This window comes from Salvelinus namaycush, chromosome 26, assembly GCF_016432855.1.
Source record: "Salvelinus namaycush isolate Seneca chromosome 26, SaNama_1.0, whole genome shotgun sequence".
Classification (NCBI taxonomy): domain Eukaryota; kingdom Metazoa; phylum Chordata; class Actinopteri; order Salmoniformes; family Salmonidae; genus Salvelinus; species Salvelinus namaycush.
In genome coordinates this window covers 12,907,382-12,932,409 of record NC_052332.1, presented here as the reverse complement: position 1 = coordinate 12,932,409, position 25,028 = coordinate 12,907,382, and the positions used below count along the sequence as shown (strand labels likewise).

General features: G+C 44.5%; 1 protein-coding gene across 1 annotated transcript in view; it reads right to left on the bottom strand.

The window, feature by feature from the left end:
* The window catches only part of LOC120021882 (tenascin-like), a 41,134-nt gene that overhangs the window by 1,909 nt on the left and 14,197 nt on the right, over positions 1 to 25,028 (bottom strand). The window contains exons 13-20 of the mRNA XM_038965723.1: positions 4,315 to 4,437; positions 3,816 to 3,959; positions 1,864 to 1,983; positions 1,544 to 1,687; positions 1,030 to 1,160; positions 764 to 896; positions 469 to 620; positions 252 to 348 (exon numbers count right to left, since the gene is read on the bottom strand). Of these exons, the coding sequence (XP_038821651.1) occupies positions 252 to 348; positions 469 to 620; positions 764 to 896; positions 1,030 to 1,160; positions 1,544 to 1,687; positions 1,864 to 1,983; positions 3,816 to 3,959; positions 4,315 to 4,437 (1,044 nt within the window). The remainder of the gene's footprint in view (positions 1 to 251; positions 349 to 468; positions 621 to 763; positions 897 to 1,029; positions 1,161 to 1,543; positions 1,688 to 1,863; positions 1,984 to 3,815; positions 3,960 to 4,314; positions 4,438 to 25,028) is intronic.

Sequence of the window (25,028 nt, the reverse complement as noted above, 5' to 3'; positions counted from 1 at the left end):
GATCTGTGTGTATTGTTGTGAATTGTTAGATATTACTGCACTGCTAGAGTTAGAAACACAAGCATTTCACTCTACCCGCAATAACATCTGCTAAATTTGTGTATGCGACCAATAACATTTGATTTGATTTGATGGCTCAAATGGCTGGAGCATGGTGATGCAACACCAGGACTGTGGTTTGATTCCCGCATGGGCCACAAACGCTGAATAAAAAGAGAAACACAAGGAGGGGTGGAGAGATGTGGACTCACCAAACCAGAATTCACCATTAATGTCCCCAAAGCCACCAGTGTAATTCTTCCAGTTCCTGAAGAACTCCAGCTTTCCACTCTGGCGCCTCAGGAACACCTGTAAAGAGAGTTCACAGGACCTGTCATACAAGCCCTGGTGTCTTTGGCTTTCACAAACATGTAAAGGTAATTCCAATCAAACCTGGTGTTTAGACCTGTGTGTGTGTGCGTTCCTCACCATCCATCCACCTCCGTCGGTGGTCATGTCACAGTAGACCTGGATGGGCTGGCTCTCTTCTCCTCCCACGTAGATGGTGTAGATGCCAGAGGTGGTGTCTCCATTCAGCAGAGCCTGTGAGCAGTCCTTAGGGTATCTGTACAACACTCCGACTACACACGTACGTGCAGGAAGGCACGCGTACACACACACAGTTGTCAAAAACAGTACACTGGGCAGTTGTCAAATTATATCCTATTTCCTATGCAGTGCAAAGCTGTGAGGAGTAGAAAATGGTGTGTAGCAGTCTACTTACTGGTGGTGAAGACGGTAGTGACGTGGCGGCTCCGCTGGGCTCCAGCGATGGCCTGTAGCCTGACGTTGTAGTCGGTAGTGCCACTCAGCTGAGTCATGCTGTATGATGTGGCTGTAGGGCTCAGAACCACTTCCTGTATTCAATTCAAATCAAATCAATCTTTATTCATCATGTAAAGCACTTTGGAAAATGTACCTGTAAAATAGCCACGGGCGATTGATTGAATTGAAGCCAGAGTGTGCTGACTCATATAAAGACCTACGTACCCGGACTGTGCTGTCAGATGAGGTGAAGGTGAGGACGTATCCGGTGATGTCGGCACGCGGGGGCTTCCAAGTGAGAGTGGCACTGTCTGTCTGGACGTTACTGGCTGCCAGGTCACGAGGAGAATCCACATCTACAGACAAAAAAGTGAGAAAGGATCATATACAGTACGTGTGTTACATATGATATGTAACACATGTAAAAGGGAGAATCCACTCAAAACTATCTTTTGGTATGTTTTTCATTAGTCCACTGTTGATACAGCAGCAACATGTTTTGCATGTGAGCAGTCAAGTTTTCAAGATATTGGACTTTCAAGAGGCAAAATGTCACCAGCCACATCATCGTGTTGCAAAATGCAAAATATTTTATTATTACTTTATTATTGAATTTATGGACAATACAATACTGCACAGAATCAAGTGTGTGAACAATAAAATACTACACACAGAGTTAGATTTTTGATTTAAAATCAGACCCAATGCTCATGTATAAAGCATCTAATTGGAGCATTACCTGTGGTGAATTCGGTGGTGGTGGTGGCACTCTTCAGTGCCTCCCTCATGGCGTATACCCCAACTGTGTAATGGGTGGCAGGGACCAGAGAGCCCATCTCAAACTCCACTGTGTTCCCAGAAACATGCTCCATCACTGGGGACACTGCAGACAGCAGAGGACAGAGAACAGTGTTACCGCTAGGTTACCACTACCAACACTCCTGTTGTGCTGTGTCTATTTGGTTAATGATGAGGGATACCTTCGATAGATACATCATGTACACAAATACAGGTCGGCTCCTGGCAATCTGTGCCTTGGGACTCTTGCGAAACACCCACCTGAATCTGCACTGTAGGTGATGACGTAGCCATCGACAGTGGCCCGAGTGGGTTGCCATAGCAGCAGGGCGGTCGTGTCAGTGACGTTGACAGCAGAAAGACCCTGAGGCCTGTCCAGAGCTACGGAGGAGGAAAACACAGGCTTGTTACAGACACAGGCCAGCAGCCACAACAGCTTCAGCAAACAAACGTGTGTACTGACAATACTGTGACTTGGGACTGCCTGGGGCTGTGGCGGTCATTACATTTTGTCAGCAGCTTCTTGCCATGCAAACGACTGCCGGTCTCACGCTAATTTACCGTTAATGAACATAAATATGTTTAGCATCTACAGGCCTCCACCCATACAAGCCGCTGATGAGCGCCTTTGGAACATCTAGATAAAAAAAAGTCTAATAAATCAATTGAATGTAGGCTACATCATCACAATAAATCCATTATTTATTTTTAGTCAGCTCCAAAGAAACATTGTGATATGAAGAAAATGTATTTCAGAAGAAAATAATATGACTTGGCTTACTGTAGGCCTATGTTACAGTATCTGTCTATGCTCCATGACATAGGCTGTAGGCGAGTTCATTTAGCTGACAAGATACAGTATGCTTATAAGTCCTGCTGCCACCCAGTGCTTAATTTGGGAAACCAAATGAAATCTGTTCGGGAACATCGATAGTAACATGTTTTCGCAACGAAACATATTTCACTAAACTGTTGACAGCCCGCCTGCGCGCTCGAGAAAGTAACACAGGAGAGAGAGAAGATGGAAACGCATGAAGGGGAGCTATTCTGTAGGCCTATAGCTAACGGTAATATGTCACTTAATGAATAATGAAAATATATTAAAAATGCCCTATTACTAGGCTATTCATTATCAAATACAAATTCACTAATTGTAGGCTAACTGTAAACCACCCTGCACAATCAATGAACCAACAGCATGGCCTATGGCTATACGTTCTCTTCCAGACTCATGGATACACATTTTGGAGCGTAGCACAAGGTAACCAGTCCATCCAGTATGCATAATAACACAGTTCACACTCAAAGGCAATTACTCAAATTTGTTTGATTTTGGAGTATAGGCTAGACCAATTATGTACCAAAGACATCTTAAATCAGTTTTGTTTTATGTTTTTCTGCCATGCGTAATATGCAGTAGACTATGTATTGTATAACGGCACAATCATCATTTTAATACAGTATTCTTTTAGGGCTCATAAGCCTATGCATATGCATAAGCTATAATATGCATATGTGTGTTTTTTAATTAATCATCACCTTAGAAAGCGCTGTTCATTTCGTTTTGTTAGGCTTTGAAACAACACCCACAACGACCATGTTTTACACCGTTTCAACCTGCTGTTGAACTTCTTTCTTTAAATTGATCATCACGGTGGGATGAGTTTTAAAAGCACTGTAGGCCTACTGTTTTGATGAGATGTGTTTGATATGATTTTCGAAAGCATTTGCATTGACGTCAGAGTGGTTAGAGGAACAATAGAGCCCTGAGTGCCAGGTGATATGGACCTGGTGGTCGTTAGCAAATTGGATACTCACTACAAAAGCATGACCAGAGTGCATAAAGGAGATTATCGTGACTCAATGGTCACGTGGAATTTTACTGCAGTCATGACTCATGACTGCCTGTGTGTCTGTAATATGGTTTACCGCAATGGCACTACGACTGCCTCTATACAATGGTGTGATACTTTTTCATGAAATAATTGACTGGTTGGGACAAGTAGAGAAGTACTATATCTGCTACTGAGTAAGAATGTATGAAAGCTAATGAATTATGAAAGGCTCATAATGTCTATGTATGACCCAGACATTTCTGTCTATTCTCATCATAGAAGTGTGGCTTTAATGTAAATGTATATGTAATTTCATGTATTTAGTAAAAGGTCAATTCAGATTGATATAAATGTAGGCTAAACAGAAGTCACACACACCTGTGGTGATGGTGTCTATCCCTGGGTCACTCTCCTCCAGGCCCTTCATGGAGAATATGGTCACCTGGTAGGTCACCCCTGGCAACATGTTAGGCAGCAAGGCCTGGGTCTCAGTCCCATCCGCTAGCACTGTCATTGGGCTACCTGTTGATGAGAGAAAATATAGCTTTTTTTGTCACATTACATTCTTCTACTCAAGAGTCAATCAATTTTCAAAAACAGATTTCCTTTTTGTTAAATTGTACTGTTAAATCCACTTCAAGTAAATAGTTTCCTTTCTCTCCCTTGGTAGCAGTTGGAGAGACTACTGTGATTGTGTGAAGAAACCTATGTTCCACTAGAGGGAGTGCTTTGTCCAATTAGAGAGAAAATTAGAGAGAAGATTCCTCCTAACCCATCCAACATTAAGCCCTTTTGAGGCCTAAAGTACTAAATGCAGTCCAATATCCTTATTAGAATGGGTAGACTTCACTGTCACTACTAAAGCCTGTTCACTCACCTCCTTGGAGGGGCACATAGATGATGCGGTAGCTGTCCACTCTGGCACGAGGCATGGTCCAGTGGACTATGGCCGAGGACTCGGTCACCTCAGAGAAGCGGATGCCCCTTGGAGCACCCAGGCCTGGCACGGCGATGGGGTCAGGGTTAAAAAGGCAACCACAAAAACAACAAAAGTTAGATTGATCTGTTTGAGTTTGGTTTTTGATCAGGAATCGATTCTACTGAGGTCAGTTTATTTGATGCAATAGTCCTATTGCCTATGGTGTGTCAATATGCGCAGTGAGAAATCAGAAAAGCACACAAATGTACTCAAAGACTTTGCTAAAATGATAACTCCAGAAAGACATGAAATTCCAGTGAGAAAACACAGTTCCTGAAAACATACAAAGGCCCACCACAATCACCCCAGCCAGAGTAGGTTTGAAACATGTGCTGCAACCCACAATCTACATATCAACAGTGGTGCATATCATACATCCCTATTATAGGCTATCAAGGGGAGTACATTTAATGAGTACATTTCGATGCATGAATACCAGTACATTCAACTTTTGTCGAACATGCTGCAAAAGGGAATGTGTCTTTAACTCTTTAACCAGTTTAATCAGTAAAATGTATAGGCAATGAAAATGAATCTACAATGGGCATCAAAACACATGGAATGTGATCTGCATTTAAAGCATAAGAAGCACCACAGATCGAATGCAAAAAAAGATGGTGTCGCCATATTCCTGAAAATAATATCAAATGGGGAAAAAGAAACATGAAAAACCAATTGTTATGCACCTTAAACCCTGAAGTATGCTCAGCAGGCCTAGGATTATTAGCACATCAAAGAATGATCAGTGGCAATTAAGACATTTCCTTGAAGGCATACCCCTTGAAAAAATAAAACCAGTCAAAACAAAATGTATTATTAGAAAACCCAGTCAAACAAAGAACAGTAGCCTATTGTTTCTTGTAGACACCCGTTTCCAGAAAAACCAGACAGTTAAAAGTTGTGTGAGATATAGACCACATTGTGCTTTGGCACAATAGATCCTCTATTAAAATATCGGTAATTGGTTTGGAGCTCCATTCCAATGTAACACCGTACAGCTCGATTTTACACTCGGTGCCGCCGGTGAGTCCTGTTAAATTTAAATCTTTGGTTCGCTCATCACCGAGGACATTTCATTCTTGTGGATGCTCAAACTTTGTGGAGTCCCTAATTTTGATCACAAGTCTATCAAACATTTCTTCATCCGTAATCGAGGCCTGGTGTAAACTGTCTGATGTGATGTCCGAGACAAACATGTGCTCCACTTCTGGCTCAGCCTCTGGTTGGAAACGCAAAACACTTAAATTTGTCACATTTGTCGAGAAACATACATCCAATTACTAGAAAGCAAAATTGAGGAAGGCATCCTTTTGGTGATCAGACGGAAAAGGTGAGTAGACATACCAGTTGTTGGTTACATTCTCATTAACTTGCCGCCACTCTGCCATGCTTTCAAATCGTTAGCGTGCGGTCACAGTCAAGGTGCTTTGCATTCCTTTGATATTTTATTGAGAAATAGACACGCTCATGGTTGTGGAGACATTTATTGAAGTCAGTTAGCAAGTTGACATCCACTTACAGGCCCACGATTCTCCATTATTGTTGTAACAAGCCAAGGATTTTGGCTAAACAATCCATCCACACCCGCATGCATCCTTAATGCCAGTCCTACATTCAGTGCATTCAAAGGTAAAGAAACAAATGAGTCGATAGGTCAACTGACATTTCATGCTGAAAATGGCATGTTGATTTGTCTGTGTTTTCCTGGTCCAAAGGCCTAACTAGCTATAAAAAATATTGCCTAGTCAGACCGTTACTCTGTTTAAGCTGGTGAATAGGCATTATTAGATAGGTACTGTTTAGCATAGCACAGATAATTTTCGACCAACCTTAACTTGTCGATACTTCCTCAATTCCTGACTTGGAAGACAACCAATGTCTTCCAAACGTCTGTGTCTAATTGCATGGGGTTCGATTGAATTTAGAAAATTGAGAGAAGAGCAACACCGGTTTTGAAGATAGACAAGATGGCGGTGTACACATTGTTGGATTACCTCATGGAACAAAACATTTATTGCATTTTCTGGGGGGAGAAGAAGATGGCGTCGAGTGCAGACAATAATTTGTCTTGCTCAGAGTAACCTTAACTTTTATCCCTCTCAAACTTACTTAAATGTAACAAAACTCGGTTTACAGGAAACACAACAGAGAACGCTCAGTAGACTGCTAATTTGATCTGAAACTTGGCAAAGTGGAAGAAAATAATGCGCGAAAGAGCAAAGGGAGGAGAATGCAGTTGCTAGCTGACCACTCATAAACCAGAGAGAAACCGCCACCTGACTCCTCAGGAGAAGAAATTGAGGAATCTGGAAATTCAGTTCATTCAGAAACTCCACTCAATAGCCTTGCACCCAAAAATACACAGAAAGAAATGTCTGTGTGCAAACTCCAGGTCAACATAAAAAAAAAACGGTGACCTTGAGACCTCGGTGACCTCGAGACCTCTCTGGATCATGCATACAAGAGTATCGAAGATCTTAAATGTGTACTGCACAGGAGAAGACCATGGCTGACATGCAAAAGCATTGTTGGAAGCAGAGCGATACCTGAGAAGGTGGGAGCTACGGCTTTATGGTGTCCCCGAGGACCAGGGTTAGAATGTAAAGCGCAAAGTAAGTGACATGTGTAACCGTGTGGCCCCGGACTTCCCCGAAGGATATATGTACATGACTGTGAATGTCGCTCATTGTATTGGGAAGAAGTGAAATGCCATCGACTGCTGCGTGATCCTTATCCAGTTTACTTTCCGCACAGCAAGAGATGCAGTTTGGAAGAAAGCAAAGTTAAGCACCTTTCTGAAAGAGAGAACTTCAATTCGGTGAGGACCTGCAGTAGACAAGGCAGCAAGGGAAAAGTTGTGGCCTCTCGTCCGACAGGTCCGAAATCAAGAAAGGGTGGACACTACAGGGGAATCTGAGCCTTTTTCGTCGACAGGAAAATAAATTTGACCTGAGTGATTTGATCCGTCAATAGGCTAACAAGGTAGCCCCTTCCCCAACAACATACTGAGCATTCTAGTTTTGAATTGTGCTGCTATTGTTTACAATGTAAGACTTCTGTTAATATATTTATGAAGCACCTTTTTATAGGAGAGGGTAGAGTAGAGATTGCATAGGATTTCCCTTTCTATTTTGTATATATGGACTTGAAGTTTATGTCAATCAATGCCAGGGGGATACGAAACCTGCTGAAGTGGAACGTTTTGTTTTGTTTTGTTTTGTAAGGACTGCAGCGCAGATCTTGTATTCGTTCAAGAAACACATTAATGCAAAGAGGACTATCATTTAAAAAAAAATGTGACATTTTCTTGGCCTACGGGACTAATCACTCAGCTGGGGCTACAATTTTACCACACAATTTCAATGGGCCATTTTTGTTTATTCAAATGGACTCCAATAGACATTGGGTAGTAGCGGTCATCAACCATATGGACAGATTATTTGTGTTGTGTAATGTATATGGATACTGTTCTAGTCCTCCAAATGACTTACTTATTGAGGAAATTCTTAAAAGCCTTCTGAGAAATTATCCATCCAGTCAGATTATAGTTGGTGGGGATTTTAATATGGTTAACTTTAATGAGACTGATAGATTGCCCCTTAGGCCTAACAATGGTGTGAACAAATTGGTGAATTTCTGCCAGAGCCTGGACATAATTGACATACGGAGAATTAAAACCCCTGGAGAGAAACAGTACACATGGAGCAATAGAGATCGTTCAGTACAATCAAGAATTGACTTGTGGGTGATAACCTCTAGCCTTGAGCCCAACACTGTAGAGGTAAAAATATTGCCAGCAGTCCTGACGGATCATAAAGTCAAATGGCTGACTGTAAGAATGTGCATTAATTGTTATGCTGGTGAATGAGGACCCAAAAGCGACTTAATAGAAACCGAGTCTTTATTCCAGTCTTTAACAAACAATGATACTCCTGGATATTATCCTAGGTAAATCCAAAACAGGAAACTGAAATCCTCTCGTCAGTAGAGAGGAACGACTGGAGACGCGACCACAGACTGCAGGTCGCTTCAGGAAGGCACAGGCCGTAGCTGACATAGACACCTGCTCACACGCAGCATCTGAAGAAGGCAAAAACACGACAGGGCGGAACAAGGACACAGAACAGCAAACATCAAACAAGAATCCGACAAGGACAGAAGCGGAAAACAGAGGGAGAAATAGGGACTCTAATCAGAGGGCAAAATAGGGGACAGGTGTGAAAGAGTAAATGAGGTAGTTAGGAGAATGAGAAACAGCTGGGAGCAGGAACGGAACGATAGAGAGAGAGAGCGAGAGAGGGAGAGAGGGAGGGGGAGAGAGAGGGATAGAAAGAGGGAAAGAACCTAATAAGACCAGCAGAGGGAAGCACAGGGACAAGACATGATGATCAAAGACAAAACATGACAGTACCCCCCCACTCACCGAGCGCCTCCTGGCGCACTCGAGGAGGAACCCTGGCGGCAACGAAGGAAATCATCAATCAACGAACGGTCCAGCACGTCCCGAGATGGAACCCAACTCCTCTCCTCAGGACCGTAACCCTCCCAATCCACTAAGTACTGGTGACCACGTCCCCGAGAACGCATGTCCATGATCTTCCGTACCTTGTAAATAGGTGCGCCCTCGACAAGGACGGGGGGGGGGGAGGGAAGACGAACGGGGGCGCGAAGAAAAGGCTTGACACAGGAGACATGGAAGACAGGGTGGACGCGACGAAGATGTCGCGGAAGAAGCAGTCGCACAGCGACAGGATTGACGACCTGAGAGACACGGAACGGACCAATGAACCGCGGAGTCAACTTGCGAGAAGCTGTCGTAAGGGGAAGGTTACGAGTGGAAAGCCACACTCTCTGACCGCGACAATACCTAGGACTCTTAATCCTACGTTTATTGGCGGCTCTCACAGTCTGCGCCCTGTAACGGCAAAGTGCAGACCTGACCCTCCTCCAGGTGCGCTCACAACGTTGGACAAAAGCCTGAGCGGAGGGAACGCTGGACTCGGCGAGCTGGGACGAGAACAGAGGAGGCTGGTACCCAAGACTACTCTGAAACGGAGATAGCCCGGTAGCAGACGAAGGAAGCGAGTTGTGAGCGTACTCAGCCCAGGGGAGCTGTTCTGCCCAAGACGCAGGGTTTCGAAACGAAAGGCTGCGTAATATGCGACCAATCGACTGATTGGCCCTTTCTGCTTGACCGTTAGACTGGGGATGAAACCCGGAAGAGAGACTGACGGAAGCACCAATCAAACGACAGAACTCCCTCCAAAACTGTGACGTGAATTGCGGGCCTCTGTCTGAAACGGCGTCTAACGGGAGGCCATGAATTCTGAACACATTCTCAATGATGATTTGTGCCGTCTCCTTAGCGGAAGGAAGCTTAGCGAGGGGAATGAAATGTGCCGCCTTAGAGAACCTATCGATAACCGTAAGAATCACAGTCTTCCCCGCAGACGAAGGCAGACCGGTAATAAAGTCTAAGGCGATGTGAGACCATGGTCGAGAAGGAATGGGAAGCGGTCTGAGACGACCGGCAGGAGGAGAGTTACCTGACTTAGTCTGCGCGCAGTCCGAACAAGCAGCCACGAAACGGCGCGTGTCCCGCTCCTGAGTAGGCCACCAAAACCGCTGGCGAATAGAAGCAAGCGTACCCCGAACGCCGGGGTGGCCAGCTAACTTGGCAGAGTGAGCCCACTGAAGAACAGCCAGACGAGTAGAGACAGGAACGAACAGAAGGTTACTAGGACAAGCGCGCGGCGACGCAGTGTGAGTGAGTGCTTGCTTTACCTGTCTCTCAATTCCCCAGACAGTCAACCCGACAACACGCCCTTCAGGGAGAATCCCCTCGGGGTCGGTAGAAGCCACAGAAGAACTAAAGAGACGGGATAAGGCATCAGGCTTGGTGTTCTTATTTCCCGGGCGATAGGAAATCACGAACTCGAAACGAGCGAAAAACAACGCCCAACGAGCTTGACGTGCATTAAGTCGTTTGGCAGAACGGATGTACTCAAGGTTCTTATGGTCAGTCCAAACGACAAAAGGGACGGTCGCCCCCTCCAACCACTGTCGCCATTCGCCTATGGCTAAGCGGATGGCGAGCAGTTCGCGGTTACCCACATCATAGTTGCGTTCCGATGGCGACAGGCGATGAGAAAAGTAAGCGCAAGGATGGACCTTATCGTCAGAATGGAAGCGCTGGGACAGAATGGCTCCCACGCCCACCTCTGAAGCGTCAACCTCGACAATGAATTGTTTAGTGACGTCAGGAGTAACAAGGATAGGGGCGGAAGTAAAACGCTTCTTGAGGAGATCAAAAGCTCCCTGGGCGGAACCGGACCACTTAAAGCAAGTCTTGACAGAAGTCAGAGCTGTGAGAGGGGCAGCCACCTGACCGAAATTACGAATGAAACGCCGATAGAAATTAGCGAAACCGAGAAAGCGCTGCAACTCGACACGTGACTTAGGAACGGGCCAATCGCTGACAGCCTGGACCTTAGCGGGATCCATCTGAATGCCTTCAGCGGAAATAACAGAACCGAGAAATGTGACAGAGGAGACATGAAAGGCGCACTTCTCAGCCTTCACGTAGAGACAATTCTCTAAAAGGCGCTGGAGTACACGTCGAACGTGCTGAACATGAATCTCGAGTGACGGTGAAAAAATCAGGATATCGTCAAGGTAAACGAAAACAAAGATGTTCAGCATGTCTCTCAGTACATCATTAACTAATGCCTGAAAGACAGCTGGAGCATTAGCGAGACCGAACGGCAGAACCCGGTATTCAAAATGCCCTAACGGAGTGTTAAACGCCGTTTTCCACTCGTCCCCCTCTCTGATGCGCACGAGATGGTAAGCGTTACGAAGGTCCAACTTAGTAAAGAACCTGGCTCCCTGCAGAATCTCGAAGGCTGACGACATAAGGGGAAGCGGATAACGATTCTTAACCGTTATGTCATTCAGCCCTCGATAATCCACGCAGGGGCGCAGAGTACCGTCCTTCTTCTTAACAAAAAAAAACCCCGCTCCGGCGGGAGAGGAAGAAGGCACCACGGTACCGGCGTCGAGAGAAACAGACAGATAATCCTCGAGAGCCTTACGTTCGGGAGCCGACAGAGAGTATAGTCTACCCCGAGGGGGAGTGGTCCCCGGAAGGAGATCAATACAACAATCATACGACCGGTGAGGAGGAAGAGAGTTGGCTCTGGACCGACTGAAGACCGTGCGCAGATCATGATATTCCTCCGGCACTCCTGTCAAATCACCAGGTTCCTCCTGAGAAGAGGGGACAGAAGAAACAGGAGGGATAGCAGACATTAAACACTTCACATGACAAGAAACGTTCCAGGATAGGATAGAATTACTAGACCAATTAATAGAAGGATTATGACATACTAGCCAGGGATGACCCAAAACAACAGGTGTAAAAGGTGAACGAAAAATCAAAAAGGAAATGGTCTCACTGTGGTTACCAGATACTGTGAGGGTTAAAGGTAGTGTCTCACATCTGATACTGGGGAGAAGACTACCATCTAAGGCGAACATGGGCGTGGGCTTCCCTAACTGTCTGAGAGGAATGTCATGTTTCCGAGCCCATGCTTCGTCCATAAAACAACCCTCAGCCCCAGAGTCTATCAAGGCACTGCAGGAAGCAGCCGAACCGGTCCAGCGTAGATGGACCGACAAGGTAGTACAGGATCTTGATGGAGAGACATGAGTAGTAGCGCTCACCAGTAGCCCTCCGCTTACTGATGAGCTCTGGCCTTTTACTGGACATGACATGACAAAATGTCCAGCAGAACCGCAATAGAGGCAAAGGCGGTTGGTGATTCTCCGTTCCCTCTCCTTAGTCGAGATGCGAATACCTCCCAGCTGCATGGGCTCAGTCTCTGAGCCGGTGGGAGGAGATGGTTGAGATGCGGAGAGGGGGAACACCGTTAACGCGAGCTCTCTTCCACGAGCTCGGTGACGAAGATCTACCCGTCGTTCTATGCGGATGGCGAGTGCAATCAAAGAGTCCACGCTGGAAGGAACCTCCCGGGAGAGAATCTCATCCTTAACCTCAGCGTGGAGTCCCTCCAGAAAACGAGCGAGCAACGCCGGCTCGTTCCAGTCACTGGATGCAGCAAGAGTGCGAAACTCTATAGAGTAATCCGTTATGGATCGATCACCTTGACATAGGGAAGCCAGGGCCCTGGAAGCCTCCTTCCCAAAAACTGAACGATCAAAAACCCGTATCATCTCCTCTTTAAAGTTCTGATAAACGTTAGAACACTCAGCCCTTGCCTCCCAGATAGCTGTGCCCCACTCCCGAGCCCGACCAGTAAGGAGTGATATGACGTAAGCGATCCGAGCTCTCTCTCTTGAGTATGTGTTGGGCTGGAGAGAGAACACAATATCACACTGGGTGAGAAAGGAGCGACACTCAGTAGGCTGCCCAGAGTAACATGGTGGGTTATTAACCCTAGGTTCCGGAGACTCGGAAGACCAGGAAGTAGCTGGTGGCACGAGACGAAGACTCTGAAACTGTCCTGAGAGATTGGAGACCTGAGCGGACAGGGTCTCAACGGCATGACGAGCAGCAGACAATTCCTGCTCGTGTCTGCCGAGCATTGCTCCCTGGATCTCGACGGCAGTGTTGCGAAAATCCGTAGTCGCTGGGTCCATTCTTGGTCGGATTCTTCTGTTATGCTGGTGAATGAGGACCCAAAAGCGACTTAATAGAAACCGAGTCTTTATTCCAGTCTTTAACAAACAATGATACTCCTGGATATTATCCTAGGTAAATCCAAAACAGGAAACTGAAATCCTCTCGTCAGTAGAGAGGAACGACTGGAGACGCGACCACAGACTGCAGGTCGCTTCAGGAAGGCACAGGCCGTAGCTGACATAGACACCTGCTCACACGCAGCATCTGAAGAAGGCAAAAACACGACAGGGCGGAACAAGGACACAGAACAGCAAACATCAAACAAGAATCCGACAAGGACAGAAGCGGAAAACAGAGGGAGAAATAGGGACTCTAATCAGAGGGCAAAATAGGGGACAGGTGTGAAAGAGTAAATGAGGTAGTTAGGAGAATGAGAAACAGCTGGGAGCAGGAACGGAACGATAGAGAGAGAGAGCGAGAGAGGGAGAGAGGGAGGGGGAGAGAGAGGGATAGAAAGAGGGAAAGAACCTAATAAGACCAGCAGAGGGAAGCACAGGGACAAGACATGATGATCAAAGACAAAACATGACATTAATGATGAAAATAAATACTCTGGTGGTTATTGGAAATGTAATAACCCATTGTTATTTCATGATGATTTAATTTTTTTAATTCAATAATCCATTTTATTTTTATTGGAATTTAGCTACCTCTAATGCAGAAATGGGAAATACTGGGAACTGCTGAAATTTAAAATCCGTTCAGCCTGTATTACTTATGGGAAACGGCTTGCTTTAAGGAGGAGATTAGGTATCTGAGCTTTCTAAGTACATTGCTGATATCACAGATATTGAGCATCTTGATCTTAATGAATGATTTACAGTATCAACTAGATACATTTTATGAGGAAAAGGCTAGAGGAGCCTTTATAAGGTCCAGAAAACAATGGCTTGAAAAAGGCGAAAACAGTAGATACAGTTGAAGTTGGAAGTTACATTCTGTAACTGAAAAAGCGTGTGCGATCAAGGAGGCCTACAAACCTGACTCAGTTACACCAGCTCTGTCAGGAGGAATGGGCCAAAATTCACCCAACTTATTGTGGGAATCTTGTGGAAGGCTACACAAAACATTTGACCCAAGTTAAACAATTTAAAGGCAATGCTGCCAAATTTTAATTGAGTGTATGTAAACTTCTGACCCACTGGGACTGTGATGAAAGAAAATAAAAGCTGAAATAAATCACTCTCTACTATTATTCTGACATTTCATATTCTTAAAATAAAGTGGTAATCCTAACTGACCTAAGTCAGGGAATTTTTACAAGGATTAAATGTCAGGAATTGTGAAACTGAATTTAAATGTATTTGGCTAAGGCTATTCTGGAACATCTGCTATTGTAAGCGAAATCCAGGTGAATGGCATAGGTTTACTAGATAAGAAATTCAACAATCGTTATATATATATATATAAATAAATTATTTAATTTTCTTAATTCAAACGAACCCCCTTCAACTAGACGTGGACATTTTGAAAGTTGAGGAATTGAGGAAGTATCGCTAAGTTAAGGTTGGTCAAAAATTCTCTGCTACGCCCATAGACATTAAATCCAGGAGATAGTGATAGCGCTGCAGTTATCCACGTATTCCTATGGAAAACTCTCAATGGCTCATGAAGCCGGAAGTATTTGAATTTGAAGTGCGCCATATTGCTGAATGGGGCTGAATGGCTCCAAAACAATTGCTACGAATCATGATGAAAGTGGCCGTAACTAACAAAAGGATCATGGTCAATGTAGTCGTTTTCATCCTGCCTGAGAGAGTCAACCCGGAGCCTCCTCTTAGCCTGCCGGCCCGTGATTGGTCTGTGTCAGCACATTGTCCAATGTGACGACAAATGTAGTGCTCAGAATGGATCATTATTTAAATATCTCAATTTGTAGTAAACTTTTAAATAATTCACCGTGGGGATCGAACTTGATCATAATAAACACATTTTAGAGCCCAAAATGGCCGCCTAAAAAAAATGTTTGAGTCTGTTCTGGCGATCATAATAAACATAGGCTTTCTAGGGCAGACCAAGGCTTTTGGCACCACTAGGTTTCTATGCAGAAGCCAACAAGCAGAACTCCTGACTTCACGCTCCAGACTGAACCCTAGGGCATGGCTACGCCAAACAGTACCTAACCTATAATGCTAATGGAGCGTTAGCTCGTTACAATCTGAGCTAACTCCTAACCATCCTCTGACGTTTTCAACTGGAAACAAAGACTGGTTTTGTTAATGCCTTATCAGTCTAATATTTACAGGTGAAACTTAGATATTGCTTGATTATGTCAAGCAATTCTTAGTGATGTGACAGTGATGTGTCCACTGAAAACAGCATCCTTTACACCGTAAAGTTTAGCATCACATTATGATGAATCTGAGGAAAAACACAGTTTAAAATATAAAAACACATATTCATATTTTGGAAAGAGGAAAAAGCAGAGCACCACGCACTGCTTCACTGTAACAATGAAGCTTCAAACTGAAAACACAAGCAAAACCTCGAGGAGGAGGAAGAGGATGAAGAAGAGATTGAGAGTAATCAGATCACTCTGGAAAAGGATGAGAAATGTTGGAGGTGGTGAGTTGGGTTGTGTGTTGAGGGTTCTCCACCAAAGCAAGGAATTTATGGCATCAATTTCTTATCCTTTCTCAGAAGATTACAGTGTAAAGGCTACTCGTTTTTGTGATAGGTCTACAGTAAAAGTTCAAGTTGGGAACCAATCACCCCGTTGAATATGGCAATTAAGTCTAATGGCTTAATTGTCATCAGAATCAAAACAGTAGGCTAAGTAAAGTACACCTGTGTTTTCACTTCAACTATATGGTGACCGATCCCACAAGCTGTCCCAATGACACCTCACTGTGATGGAGAAGCACCTCTGTACAGGGCCAAATCCTAGAGGGATAGGGCACCCAAATTACAAAATTACATACTGTACTGGTTTCCTTACCCTTTAAGCAGTCTATAGACAAGGTATAACAGCAATCCATGCCTTGGTTTAGTTTCGCTGGCACGGTTTGCAAATGCTAATGTTTTAGCATTTGTGGCACAAATCCCATTCAAGTCATGGGACCGATAAGCATTTTTCGCGTATCATGTCTAAATAATCCGAAAGTATCTCAAATTGGTTGTGAAGCTCACCAAAGTCACGCATGATGCCCGAAAAATGCTAATATCGGTCCCATGACTTGGATGGGATTTGAGCCACAAATGCAAAACCATGTGTCCTTTTGTAATTTGGGTGAACTATCCTTTCAAGTTACTTGTGTTACTTGAGTATATCTCAGAATTTGGCCTACAGTGTGTAGTGTGGCCAGAGTACCAAATTCAATGTATTTGAATGAATTGCGTGTGAAATAATCTATATCTTTTATCCTACAAATTGAAAGGTTGCTCATAACCTCTAATTTTCAACGGCCTCTGTGGGTGGTACCAGTCACAGCCACTGTGGTCAGTGGTCGGGAGACCAGCCCAGAACTGGACACCCCAGTAAGCCTGACCTCATAGGCTATGCCAGTGATCAGGCCCCAGATGTTCAGGAAGCTCTGGTTGCCAGGGACAGTGAACTCCTGGGCCTCCAGTAGCCAGCCTGTCTGACAGCCCTATGTGAAAGTGGCTGAAGCCAAAAGCAGAGGGAGCCCCTTCCTTTTGTCGAGGATGAGGCGGCTCCCAGGACACAAGGAAGCCGAATGAGGTGATCGCTGAAAGAGTCAAGTTTTCAACTTTGGGTAAGGATGCTGAAGAGAGTGAGAGTTTTTTGGGGGGAGGGGTGGTTATGGTCGAATAGGGGAAGGATAAGACGTGGTTAGAATACATATGGTAGTTGATGTGTGCAATGATTGCAAAGGTAACCCAAATTCAATAAGCAGAATCTAGTCATGCACATAGCAAAATATATTGATATCATGTTTATAAATGGGTGATAAATTCACAATAAAACTGTAAAATGTCATGCAGACAAGGGGGTGTTGAAACGCTAAAAAGTGAAGATTCTCATAAAAGAATATTGTGTCCAGAACAGACCTTTTTGTAATGTTCACTGGAACACAGTATTCAAATCTTGCAAATTAGTCCCTCTTAAACTTGGCTGTGTCCCTGGAGAGGTCATTATCAATTATTTTGCTACTGGGGCACACATTTCTGCCTTGTCAGTGTTTCAAAATAAGTTTTAAAAGGTCCAATGCAGCCGTTTTTATCTCATATCAAATTATTTCTGGGTAACAAAAAAGTACCTTACTATGATTGTTTTCAATTAAAATGGTCAAAAATACCTTCTAAGCAAAGGGAAATGTAGTGATTTGTCTGTCCTGTGTGTGTTAAAAATGTATGAAGATTCTTTCCCCCCACTGGTTTATCGCATCCCAGCTAGCAATGAGGAATCGGCCCAGAAGCGGCCCTCTTCTGGGGGGCTGGAACTGATTGAATCAGCCCGGAATCGGGTGTCGGACTCGGCCCGGAATCAAAATGAATGACTGCCCAGAATCGGCCATTTCCGTCTACCGGAATTCAGCCGACTTTGCCGGCATCTTATCAGAATCCCCCCAGAAGCAGCCCGATGCAAATTTAAATAAATGTATACAAAATTACCCGATTTAGTAATTTTAAATATTACTATTATACATTTTATGCATACAAATTATACCTATCCACCCCCCAAAAAATTGTCGGAGGAACACCGTACACCTGGTTACCATGTCAGAGTGCATGCACCTGGCCCGCCACAGGAGTCGCTACAGCGTGATGGGACAAAGACTTCCCGGTCGGCCAAACCCTCCCCAAACTCGGATGACGCTGGGCCCGGTCTCCCGGTCACAGCCAGCACGGGTATTGAACTAGCATCTGTAGCAACACAATTTGCATTGCGATGCAGTGTCTTAAACCACTGCGCCACTCGGGAGGCTCCATCCACAAAGTTTTTAATGCTTATCAATTGCCATAATCAAGCAACATCAAAATACTAAAATACAACTTAAACAGGACTCTTAAAGAATTCATTTGAAATGTTAATTGTATTTTTTGATCACAGAACAACGAGAAAATATGGAAAAATAAATAAATAATGAAATGTTAATTATATAAAGCAGACTGTGTAATCATCTGCCAGAGAGTAGCCCCAATCGGCCCGAGCCCCAAGTAATACATTTGGGCCAGATAACTCACACCGGAATCGTCCCAAGCTCATTCCCTGCATCCTAGCCATAAGAAATACTGCCTAAGGTGGCCCAGACTGGGGCCACATGACGTCGGCCGAGTCTGACTCTCAGCTGAGTGCCCCGACTCTTAGCCGGAATCGGCCCAGATCCACTGTGCTAGCTGGGATGGTGATGGAAGGCCAAAACTCCCTCTCACCAAAACAGGCGGAAATTTCAGGTGGTCTTTTCAAACAGTTCTTAAACTAAAAGGGCATTATCATAAATTTCACAATTTCACTATATTTTTCCAAACTCATAGTGTGGAAATATATATAAAAAACTGAAAATCTCATTTTTGACTGCACTGGTCCTTAAAGATATGAGTAACTTACATAGTACCTGTGAGGGCACATGCTAAGAGGGAAGGGGTATGGCGCCCATGAGAAATACCGTACAGCTCAAGGTCGTAGTAAATGGCGTCTACTAGGCCAGTGAAAGTCATTTTACGGACCTCGCCAGACGATGTGAACTCCAGGGTATCGAACAGATGTTCAGGGTGACCTGACCCGGATGATAAAGTCATCAAAGTGACCGGCATGTGTGCCCCAGGACAGGGTGAAGTTATCTGGGCTAGAATCCGACACAGCTATTGCGCCCAACTGTGGGACAGCCTCTGGACAAAGATAATAGTGATTTTCAAATAGTGGAGATGAGGAATGTGATATAAAATCTGAGATGATCTTTTTGACAGTCTTCTCCCCGTCCTCCACGACAGTGAAAGTCTGAGGTAATGTTAGAAACAGCTAACCTGGACAGGCTCTGCAGCTACATAGGAGAGAAAAGTCAGTGAAGTGGCACAATGTTACTGTCCTATTTTTCCCTCAATGATCTGTTTTCCTTTTAATCCAGTCTCATACACTTCAAGTGATCCAGGTTATAATGAATAAGTCAATGAGTAGTCAACACATTTTGGTTTTCATATAAAAAAAAAAACCTATTGATGCAAAACAAATGACAGCATGGGTTCGAGATCCTTTGACAATCCCAGTGAGGTAAACTACAGTTGAAGTCGGAAGTTTACATACACTTAGGTTGGAGTTTTTCAACCACTCCACACATTTCTAATTAACAAACTATAGTTTTGACAAGTCGGTAAGGACATCTACTTTGTGCATGACACAAGCAATTTTTCCAACAATTGTTTACAGACAGATTATTTCACTGTATCACAATTCCAGTGGGTCAGAAGTTTACACACACTAAGTTGACTGTGTCTTTAAACAGCTTGGAAAATTCCAGAAAATTATGTCATGGCTTTAGAAGCTTCTGATAGGCTAATTGACATCATTTTAGTCAATTGGAGGTGTACCTGTGGATATATTTCAAGGCCTACCTTCAAACTCAGTGCCTCTGCTTGACAGCATGGGAAAATCAAAAGAAATCAGCCAAGACCTCAAAAAAACAATTGTATAAACACCATGGGACCACGCAGCCGTCATACCGCTGTCACGACTTCCGCCGAAGTCGGTCCTTCTCCTTGATCGGGCGGCGTTCGGCGGTCGACGTCACCGGCCTTCTAGCCATGCCGATCCACTATTCATTTCCATTTGTTTTGTCTTTGTTTTACACACCTGGTTTCAATTTCCCAATTACATGTTCATTATTTAACCCTCTGTTTTCCCCATGGTTTTTGTGCATGTTTGTTTTATGTATTTCGGTCCTTTTGTGTGGGCTTGGTATTACTACATATATTTGGTAATTTTGAGTAAAGTTACTTTTATTACTCATCTCTGCTGTCCTGCGCCTGACTCCTCTGCACCAGCTACACCCAGACCTTTACAACCGCTCAGGAAGGAGACCCATTCGGTCTCCTAGAGATGAAAGTACTTTGGTGCGAAAAGTGCAAATCAATCCCAGAACAACAGGAAAGAACCTTATGAAGATGCTGGAGGAAACAGGTGCAAAAGTATCTATATCCACAGTAAAACGAGTCCTATATCGACATAACCTGAAAGGCGGTTCAGCAAGGAAGAAGCCACCGCTCCAAAACCGCCATAAAAAAGCCAGACTATGGTTTGCAACTGCACATGGGGACAAAGATCGTACTTTTTGGAGAAATGTCCTCTGTTCTGATGAAACAAAAATAGAACTGTTTGGCCATAATGACCATCGTTATGTTTGGAGGAAAAATGGGGAGGCTTGCAAGAACACCATCCCAACTGTGAAGCACGGGGGTGGCAGCATCATGTTGTGGGGGTGCTTTGCTGCAGGAGGGAGCAATGCCATTAAGTGCACCTTAATAGATGGCATCATGAGGAAAATTATGTGGATATATTGAAGCAACATCTCAAGACATCAGTCCGGAAGTTAAAGCTTGGTCGCAAATGGGTCTTCCAAATGGACAATGACCCCAAGCATTCTTCCAAAGTTGTGGAAAAATGGCTTAAAGGCAACAAAGTCAAGGTATGGGAGTGGCCATCACAAAGCCCTGACCTCAATCCTATAGAAAATTTGTGGGCAGAACTGAAAATGCATGTGTGAGCAAGGCTCCTCCAAACCTGACTCAGTTACACCAGCTCTGTCAGGAGGAATGGGCCAAAATTCACCCAACTTATTGTGGGAACCTTGTGGAAGGCTACCCGAAACGTCTGACCCAAGTTAAACAATTTAAAGGCAATGCTACCAAATTCTAATTGAGTGTATGTAAACTTCTGACCCACTGGGAATGTGATGAAAGAAATAAAAGCTGAAATAAATAATTCGCTCTACTATTATTCTGACATTTCACATTCTTAAAATAAAGTGGTGATCCTAACTGACCTAAGACAGGGAATTTTTACTAGGATTAAATGTCAGGAATTGTGAAAAACTGAGTTTAAATGTATTTGGCTAAGGTGTATGTAAACTTCCGACTTCAACTGTATATAGTCAGTACTGGGCCTTATTGTAACAGTATAAATTTATGGCGTCCCCTCGCCCCGGGCGCGAACCACGGACCCTCTGCACACAACAACGGTCGCCCACGAAGCATCGTTACCCATCGCTCCACAAAGGCCGCGGCCCTTGCAGAGCAAGGGGAACCACTACTTCAGGGTCTCAAAGCGAGTGACGTAACCGGTTGAAACACTATTAGCGCGGACCACCGCTAACTAGCTAGCCATTTCACATCCGTTACACTTAGCCCTGTGATGACATGGGACATTGCATTCTGGGAAATGCTATATTCATCTGGCTTCCTCAGCCAGTTAGAATCAATCAATAATATCCAGGACATAACCGCCAATCTCTCCCTCAGTGCCATTCCAGGAGATGGAGAAAGTCTCGGACGTTAAGTAAGATACATACAGATTGCCAACCGTTGGTTCGCTCACTAAAGGGAGAAACAGTTGTTGTATTTCCAAATAAGCTAAAATGTGCAATACAATATGCCTATAATGTCACGCTGTTGGCTGTAACATAGTCAATTATCTATTTAAGGTGAAGAAAACAGATTGTGGATAATTTTGATATGAGAATAATAAGTGCAATTTCACATGGCACTCCCCTCCCACCTGCCATTCTCTATAGTCTTTGAATATAATGAAAAATGTATTATGTGAACATTTTCATTTTGACAATACAACGGAAAGCTTTTGGATTATGTGGTGAAGAATAAAGATCATGTATTGCAGTGTAACAAATCAGAACTGATCATGTGTCACGTGAATAATAATGACGTGTGGCATATAAGTGTATCATCATTATTTCAATTTGAGCCAGGTCAGGACCAGCTTGTATTCCAAAATAGATGTATAGCCTAGGTTTTGTTTAGTGCACAGACAAGACACAGAGGAAGACACTGACATTGACACAAACCAGGAGAGTGACAGACAGACATAGATTCAGAGAGAGAAAGAGGACAGGACAGGGAATCTTTGACAGTAAAAGTTTGCTTCGGATTTGCTAGACTTGACAATTATGGTTGACAAAACTGTACCGTTAAATTTAGTGTAAAAATGTGAGCAAGGCAGGGGTCTCCAACTTCAGTGCTGAACAGCTGCTGGGTGTGTAATGTAGGGTTTTGTTCCAGCACAGCACTAACACATCAGTTTCAAATAATTAATTATTCACCTGTACTTAGTGCTGGACTGGAACAAAAGGCGGCAAGCCCACTAGCTCACCATGACAGGATTTGGATAATTTTTTGTTGACATTTTTGGTTTTACCGTCTCCTGACCAATTCTGCTATTTATTACATTTTTTGCAATGATCTTAACTTAATGTTACTTACATAATGTTTTCGCCTTTGTTTAATCGGCAGAACAGAATGGCAGCGTTGGATAAGCTCTTTGTTCAACATCAGCTGATGCACAATCTATAATATTAAGGAAGTCTCGAGGTTCTGCTCGCCTGAGTTAGAATACCTCTTGATAAGCTGTAGACCATACTATTTATCAAAATAGTTTATCTATATTTTTCATAGCTGTCTATTTACCACCACAAACCAATGCTGGCACTAAGATTGCACTCAATGAGCTGTATAGGGCCATAAGCAAACAAGAAAATGCTCAACCAGAAGCGGCGCTCCTAGTGGCCGGTGATTTTAATGCAGGAAAACTGAAATCCGTCTTACCTCATTTCTACCAGCTTGTCACTTGTGCAACTAGAGGTGAATAAACTCTAGATCACCTTTACTCCACACACAGAAACACATGCAAGTTCTTTCCTCACCCTCCATTTTGTTGAATCTGACCATAACTCTAGCCTCCTGATTCAAGCTTACAAGCAAAAACTTTAACAGGAAGTACAAGTGCTCAATACAGAAGTGGTCCAATGAAGTGGATGCTAAGCCACAGGACTGTTTCACTAGCAAAGACTGGAATATGATCCGCGATTCATTCGATGGCATTGAGGAGTTTACCACATCAGTCACCGGCTTCATTAAAAAGTGGATCAACGACGACGTCCCCACAGTGACCGTACATACATATCACAACCAGAAGCCATGGATTGCAATCAACATCCGCACTGAGCTAAAGGCTAGAGCTGCCGCTTTCAAGGATTGGGACACTAATCCAGATGCTTATAAGAAATCCCGCTACGCCCTCCGACAAACACAAAGCATCATGACAGGACAAAGATCGAATCCTACTATACTGGCTCTGATGCTTGTCAGATGTGGCAGGGCTTGCAAACTATCACGGATTATTAAGGGAAACCTAGCCGCGAGGTGCCAAGTGACATGAGCCTACCAGACGAGCTTAATGCCTTTTATGCTCTCTTCGAGGCAAGCAACACTGATCCATGCATGAGAGCACCAGCCATTCTGGACGACTGTGTGATCACGCTCTCCGTAGCCGATGTGAGTAAAACCTTCAAACAGGTTAACATTTACAAGGCTGCAGGGCCAGGCTGATTACCAGGGCACGTACTCAGAGCATGTGCTGACCAACTGGCAAGTGACACTGACATTTTCAACCCCTCCCTGACCCAGTCTGTAATACCTACATGTTTCAAGCAGACCACCAAAGTCCCTGTGTTCCCAAGAATGCGAAGGTAACCTGTCTAAATGACTATCGCCCCGTAGCATTCACATCTGTAGCCATTAAATGCTTTGAAAGGCTGGTCACAACACCCTGAACCCAATCCAATTCGCATACCAATCCAACAGATCCACAGATGACGCTTTCTCTATTGCACTCCACACTGCCCTTTCCCATCTACAGTGTGTGAGGATGCTGTTGATTGACTACAGCTCAGCATTCAACACCATATTGCCCTCCAAGCTCATCACTAAGCTAGGGACCCTGGAACTGAACACCTCCCTCTGCAACTGGATCCTGGACTTCTTTATGGGCAGTCCCCAGGTGGTGAGGGTAGGCAACAACACATCACCTCAACACAGGAGCCCCTCAGAGGTTTGTGCTAAGTTCCCTCCTGTACTCCCTGTTCACCCCCGACTGTGTGGCCGCTCATGACTCCAACAGTATCATTAAGTTTGCCGACGGCAGTACGGTGGTAGGCCTGATTACCAACGATGATGGGGAGGAGGTCAGAGACCTGGCAGTGTGGTGCCAGGACAACAACTCCTCCCTCAACGTCAGCAAGACAAAGGAGCTGATCGTGGACTACAGGAAATAGACCCCCATTCACATCGACGGGGCCTGTAGTGGAGCAGGTCGAGAGCTTCAAGTTCCTCGGTGTCCACATCACTAAGGATCTATTAGGGTCCACACACACCAACACAGTCGTGAAGAGTGCAAGACAAGACTTCTTCCCCCTCAGGAGGCTGAAAAGATTTAGCACCGGCCCCAGATCCTCAAAAAGTTCTACAGCTGCACCATTGAGAGCCTATTGACTGACTGTATCACCGCTTGGTATAGCTACTGCTTGGCATCCGAACGAAGGCAGTACAGTGGGTAGTGCGTATGCCCCAGTACCTCACTGGGGCCGAGCTCCCTGCCATCCAGGACCTCTATACCAGGCGGTGTCAGAGGAAGGCTCTAAACTTGTAAAATACTCCAGCCACTAAGGTCATATACTGTTTTCTCTGCTACCGCACGGCAAGCAAAGCAATACCGATGCATCAAGTCTGCAACCAACAGGACCATGAACAGCTTTTACCTCCAAGCAAAAGGTTGCTAAATAGTTAACCAAATAGCTACCCGGACTCTCTGCATTTACCCTTTCTGCACTAACTTTGACTCATCACATACGCCTCCCTCTGGAGTCATACCTTAACTGAGTGACCAGAACGTCCCAGGTTACTCAGCCGCTCTGTCCACTCAGTTAAGGCATGACTCCAGCAG